This window comes from Prionailurus viverrinus, chromosome A2 (assembly GCF_022837055.1).
Source record: "Prionailurus viverrinus isolate Anna chromosome A2, UM_Priviv_1.0, whole genome shotgun sequence".
Taxonomy (NCBI): domain Eukaryota; kingdom Metazoa; phylum Chordata; class Mammalia; order Carnivora; family Felidae; genus Prionailurus; species Prionailurus viverrinus.
In genome coordinates, this window is record NC_062562.1 from 16869783 (window position 1) to 16875682 (window position 5900).

Here is a 5900-nt window from a genome sequence, read left to right on the forward strand (position 1 = left end):
ACCACGAGATTATGACCTGAGCCGAAGTCGGATGCTCAACCAACTGAGCCACCCAGGCGCCCCTAGTTTTTGGGTTTTTTTGACAAATGTTTTCTGAACCTAGCTCAGGACCTGCTGGCTGCTGGACCCCTTTGAGCGCAGAGCCCGGTGCTGAGTCCTGAGAGGAGACTCAAAGAAGAAATGGGTCCTGTCCCCTGGGGAACCTGTGGGCTGAAGGGAATAAAGAGTCTTGTCCTCTGTCTGTGGGACAGACTTGTCACATTTGCAAAGCCCTTGCCTGGGAAGAGGTATAGCCTCACCACAGGGAGGCTGGACAGAAGGGATGACTTGGGGAGTCCCAGTCTGAGGGGGCAGCTCAGGACTTCATGACTATCCTGGGAACTAGCCTGAGACTAAAGGTAAGGGTGGTGGGTTGCCTCCCACCCTGGTATTGGGTGTGGGGTGCATTGTAGAGGATGCCGACTGGGGGTGATATTGGGACAGACCTCCTGGGGAGGCTGACTCTGAGTGGAAATGTGACAGGAGCCTGGGGCAGTGGGCGGTGTTGTTGGCAAAGAGGGCACAGCTCCCAGACTTGCATGTGTGCATGTATCTGTTGGGGGACAGTTGAACTAGAGTCATTGCAGAGCAAGGAGACTTGACCCTGACCTCACTCACAGAAGTGCCCTGGGAGCACAGGACTTGACAGTAAACATGCACTTTTGCACCCACTGTCACATGTGTCCCCATGCGGGCAGTGCAGGGCATGTAATCCCCATCCTAAAGACGTGGCCCAGGAAAACAAAGTAACTTGCTCAAAGTCACACAGCTAGGAAATGATGCCAGGTCTCCTGGCAGTACAGTCCTTCAGGTGAGAGAAAGGCACACAATGGGAATTGTGGAGTCTGGGCAGAACCGCTATAAAGGCCCTGATGTGAAGCCCTGCTTGACCAAGAGGCCAGTGGGGCAATAGCTGGACTGTGAAACTAGGTTGCACAGAAGCCATTTCTCCTTCCTTTTCCCAAGGCTGAGTGTGCAACCAGCAGCATTCATCCAGGCTGCCACCTTCCGAGGTGCCCCACCCAAGTCCGCAAGAATCCTACGGACCAACTGGAGCCAAGAGCCACCCCAGGCCTCACAGCCTCATGGCCGTTCCACAGGAGAGCTGGGACTAGCGTTTGCCTCATGGCCTCTGGACCCATCCATCTCTTTGGCTAATCACTTCTCCCAGCTATGCTTTCTCCACACCCGCCCCCCTCTCAGAATGGGCCACCCCAGCCTGGTGTCTCAATCAGAGCACTGGACAGGGAGTCATTTGGGGTCAATTCAGAGGAGACTTCCTGGAGGAAGCAAAGAGGAGCAAAGAGGAGGAGGTTGCTGTGTCTGGTGGGAGGTCAGGGAAGTCTTCACAAGGTGAAGAGTGTGCCAAGCAGAGGGATCAGGTGCAGAGGTAGAGAAAGAGAAGGAGGCTCAGAGGGGTCTGAGCAGTTGGAGTCAATATGGCTTCCTGGTGCCTGGGGTGTGCAGGAATGATCACACTTCAGAGGAGAGAAGATGATGGTAGGAACCAGAACAGGGGTATGTGTGTCGGGGGGGATCAGAAGGGAGTGTCCCCAGGAGAAGGAGCAGGTGGGGCACTCCCCAAGCTTTCATCTCAAGGTTCATGCAGTGGCACCGAGCAAAACAGCAGACCAGGTGGCCCTGGGGACAACCAGGGGTGTTCATGGGAGTCTTGAATTCAGAGATGCAGACAAGGTCTGTCTGTGACAACTGGTGCCCTGAGAGGGGTGTCTCCAGGGAGGTGTGAGGGCTGGAAACAGAAGCATCCCAGGATACAACTCTGCAAGCCCCCATGTTAAGAGGAGGGGCTTTGGAGGAGACTGAGAAGGAGCACCAAGGAGGTGGGAGGGAAACCAGGAGAGTGGCATCAGGGGACAATGGAGCAGGGGTCATTAGTGCCTGCATAGGTAAAGCTAAGGCTTGAGAGTAACCACCACATCTAGTGAGGTCTGGTCAGCCTGCAGTGGCCCTGAGTGTGAGAGAGAGTGAAGAAGTGGGTCAATGAGGGAATAACCTTTTCCCAGGCTCAGGTGGTGAGGAGCCAGGGCAACGGGCCACATCTGATGGTGGCTGGGGCCATTTTTAGACTGAGAAACGCAGCAGAAAAGAACCCAGGAAAAGGAGACAGACAGAGCTGAGGGCCTGAACTGGTTGAGGGCTGGGTCCAGAGAATAGGATGTTGTGGCCTTGAAGGTCTCCCTTAGGACTGACTGGGTGGGCCACCTCACACCAGCCAGAGTGGCTAAAATTAACAACTCAGGAAATAGCTGATGTTGGCAAGGATGTGGAGAAAGCGGAACCCTCTTGTACTGTTGGTGGGAATGCACCAGTGGAGCAGCCACTCTGGAAAACAGTGTGGAGGTTCCTCAAAAAATTAAAGATTGAATTACCCTACAACCCAGCAATAGCACTACTAGGAATTTATCCAAATGATAAATTTGGATATATTTATATATCTCAGCAGTGAGAATGAAATCTTGCCATTTGCAACCACATGGATGGAACTGGAGGGTATTATGCTAAGTGAAATAAGTCAGTCAGAGAAAGACAGATACCATATGTTTTCACTCATATGTGGAAGTTGAGAAACTTAACAGAAGACCATGGGGGAAGGGAAAGGACTGACTGGGTGGGTCAGGCTCTAGATGAGGGGTGGTTACTATTATTCATTCATCAAACATTAGCTGAGTGCCTACTGGGTGCTAGGCAGTGCCTAGAGCTGGAGATTGAATGGTGAATACACTATATTACCCTGATTCCTGAGGAGGCCGTCTGGGGAGAAGGATGTAGGTGCCTGTCTTCCTTTCTCTTCTGGAGGACTCAACTCTCTTGAGCAACCCTGGCAATGACCTGCCTCTGTGGGTCCCAGGAGAGACCAAGACATTGTCAGGGAGATGGAGAAACTATTTCTTCAGTTGCACATAAGGTGGACTTTGCCCACTGCCCAGCAAGCCCTGTGAGGCAACAGCAGTAGGTGTGAGGCAAGCCTGAGCCCACATCCGGGCAGGCGGCTGTGATGGGCGGGTCAGGAAGGCTCCTGGTTGGATCTTTGCATCAGGCCCAGGCTGGGCATAAAGGAGGGACTTGCAGGTGGGGAGGAGGCCGACTGGGGACCATGGAGACCCAGAGGGACAGCCCTTCCTTGGGGCGGTGGTCACTGTTGCTACTGCTGTTGGGCTTGGTTATCACTCCGGCCACCACCCAGACCCTTAGCTACGAGGAAGCTGTGCTCCGTGCTGTGGATGGCTTCAACCAGCGGTCCTCAGAGAAGAATCTCTACCGTCTCCTTCAGCTGGACTCACAGCCCGAGGGAGTGAGTCGAGGAGGGGATGGAGGGGAGGGAGGTTCTGCTCCAGCCAGTCTTGGCCATACTGTCCCTCCCATTGTTAACACTTTGTTTATGTCAGGAACCCCCTCCCTTAAGTGTGATCGCACCTCTTTCAGGAGACCTTCCCAGAGCTGTACCCCCCATCAGCATGAGTGCTTCTTGTCTTAGAATCTCTGCTTCTTGCCTTAGAATCTCTATTATGTTGGGGCACCTGGGTGGCTCCGTGGTTAAGCATCCAACTTTGGCTGAAGTCATGATCTCATAGTTCGTGGGTTCAAGCCCCGCATCAGGCTCTGTGCTGACAGCTCAGAGCCTGGAGCCTGCCTCAGATTCTGGGTATTCCTCTCACTCTGCCCCTCTCCTGCTCATGCTCTGTCTCTCTGTCTCTCAAAAATAAACATTTAAAAAATTAAAAAAAAAAAAAAAAGAATCTCTACTGTGTGAAGAGGTGCCCCCCACCCTTACTGTCTCCCATTCAGGCTTCTGGAAGTTCCAGGGACAAAAGTGGGGTTACTGGCCCTGGGATGTGACTTCCCTGGAATGGCTCTGCTCAGCCTTGAGATTCCAGTGGCAATGTTTTGTCCCCAGGAGGCCCCTGCTTTCCCTTGGCTCCCTAAGGGGGAGGTGCTATTCATTAGAGCTTTCCTGAGGTCCTCTCCTGCTCTCTCAGCTTGGTGAGGGCAGGAATGGGCTTTGTCATCCTCACCTCCGTACCTTAGCACAGAGCCAGTGTCAGGCACATAGCAGGGGCTGTTGTAAGGCTACCCTCTTTGCTGGGTGGCTCGGGATGGGGCAGGGAGACAGATTAGTGAAGGCAACCATGAGCCTGAGTCTGGTCTTCCTGCTTGCTTCCCTGACCAGGACGGGGATCCAAACACCCCGAAGCCTGTGAGTTTCAAAGTGAAGGAGACTGTGTGCCCCAAGACGACACAGAGGCCACTGGAGCAGTGTGATTTCAAGGACAATGGGGTGAGGCTGGGGGCTCTGGCAGAAGCCCCCAAATGAGCTGAACAAGAGGCCTCCTGGGAATATTTCCAGGCACTGGGGTGAGGCTGGGAGGTTCTGGCATAGGGGTTCCAATTTGACCTGGAGCCTCCTCTTCTCAGCTGGTGAAGCAGTGTGAAGGGACAGTCATCCTGGACCAGAACAGGGGCTACTTTGACATCAACTGTGATGAGGTGAGTGGCTCCCTGTAGGTTGCAGGGGTTGATGGGGTGGTGGTACATAGAACATCCTATGGGCCAATTAACCACTGTCCCATCCAGGGCACAGAAAGCCCCTCCTAGCCTGGGCTTCTCCCTCAAGCTGGGCCTCATCTCCAGGACCTCACAGGCTCTGTGATCCCTTAGTACAGGCTCTCAAAGTGTGGTCGTGAGAATTCGGTAATTTATTAGCAATGCAACTTCTCAGGCCCCATGCAGATCTGCAGAATCAGATTCTGGGGTGGGGCCCAGCAATATGTAGTTTAACAAACTCCAGGGGATTCTGACTCCTGATAAAGCTTGAGAACCACTTAGAGTAATACGCTTTCAGCTGTGAGACCCTGGGAAGCCCCTTGCTATCTCTGGGCTTCAGTTTCCTCATCTGTTTGTGGGTGTGGCGATTCAATCAACTACATACTCCAAAGGTTACAGCCAGAGGATGAACTGGGATGGCCCAAGAAGGGGGGTGTCTAGGAGGGGAGGGGTCTTGTCTTGACCCTGGGTCCAGCCCCCACAAAGAAACTGCTTCCTTCTGATGCACAGATTCTACAAGTCAGGAAATTGGGCCAGCTGGGTGAGCTTATCCAACAAGGTGGGCAGAAGATTGCTGAGAAGATTCAGAAAATTGGCCAGAGAATCCGTGACTTTTTTAGCAATCTTCGCCCCAGGCAAGAGGCCTAAGGGTCTGCTTTTCCCTGGCTCAGGCTTCTGGATCCTGCAAAATAAATTTTTGTGAAAGCAACTTCCTCAAGTCTTCAATTGTACTTTTCTGTCTCCTCCCACTTACCATGACTTGAATCCTGAATTCCGGGAGGACGTGTGTGTGTGTGTGTCCATGCAAAACACAAAGGTGGAGCAGCTATTTCACCCAGAAGGGCACGGGGTGAGGTGGCAGGTCCAGGAAAAGTGGCTCCATTCTCAGGGTCCTTCTCCCATGCCCAACACATGCTTCCCACCAGCCTCGTTGAACACCCAGTGTGACTTAAGGAGATCTACCCTGTGTGCAGTGGTAGTGTGGATGTGCAGAGCTGTTCCTACTCCTATGGAGGTGAAAGCCACTTTGGTAAACACAGAGACACAGGTCAGTCTCATGGCTGGCTGGGTTCTAAGGCCAGCCTGCTGGTACATTTCCCATCAAGTTCCAGTTCCCTTCCAACATCTTAACTCTGGAAAAGCCCACCACTTCTGGCATCTCCTCTGGCATGGGAAAACTCACTGTTTCTTTAGCTGGGCAGCAGATTTAAGTTGTGGGCTTGTGTTTAGCGATCAAATAGCGCCAACATTTTGTACCATTCAAAGCAAGAGTCTTGCTCGGGGCTGAAGAGCTCTGG

The 5900-nt window shown here is 52.9% G+C and overlaps 1 protein-coding gene across 1 annotated transcript; it reads left to right on the forward strand.

Annotated features, from left to right (window-relative positions):
* Positions 1 to 3112: 3112 nt before the first annotated feature.
* On the forward strand, positions 3113 to 5315 carry CAMP (cathelicidin antimicrobial peptide). The gene is made up of 4 exons (XM_047849070.1): positions 3113 to 3352; positions 4229 to 4336; positions 4474 to 4545; positions 5113 to 5315. The coding sequence occupies exons 1-4, from the start codon at positions 3155 to 3157 to the stop codon at positions 5248 to 5250; spliced, it is 516 nt and encodes a 171-aa protein (XP_047705026.1). The 5' UTR covers positions 3113 to 3154; the 3' UTR covers positions 5251 to 5315.
* The last annotated feature ends 585 nt before the right edge of the window (positions 5316 to 5900 follow it).

Coding starts and splice junctions, on each gene's coding strand:
- CAMP (XM_047849070.1), top strand. CDS start 3,155: ATGGAGACCCAGAGGGACAGCCCTTCCTTGGGGCGGTGGTCACTGTTG. Junction 4,337..4,473: donor GTGATTTCAAGGACAATGGG/GTGAGGCTGGGG, acceptor TCCTCTTCTCAG/CTGGTGAAGCAGTGTGAAGG. Junction 4,546..5,112: donor TTGACATCAACTGTGATGAG/GTGAGTGGCTCC, acceptor TCTGATGCACAG/ATTCTACAAGTCAGGAAATT.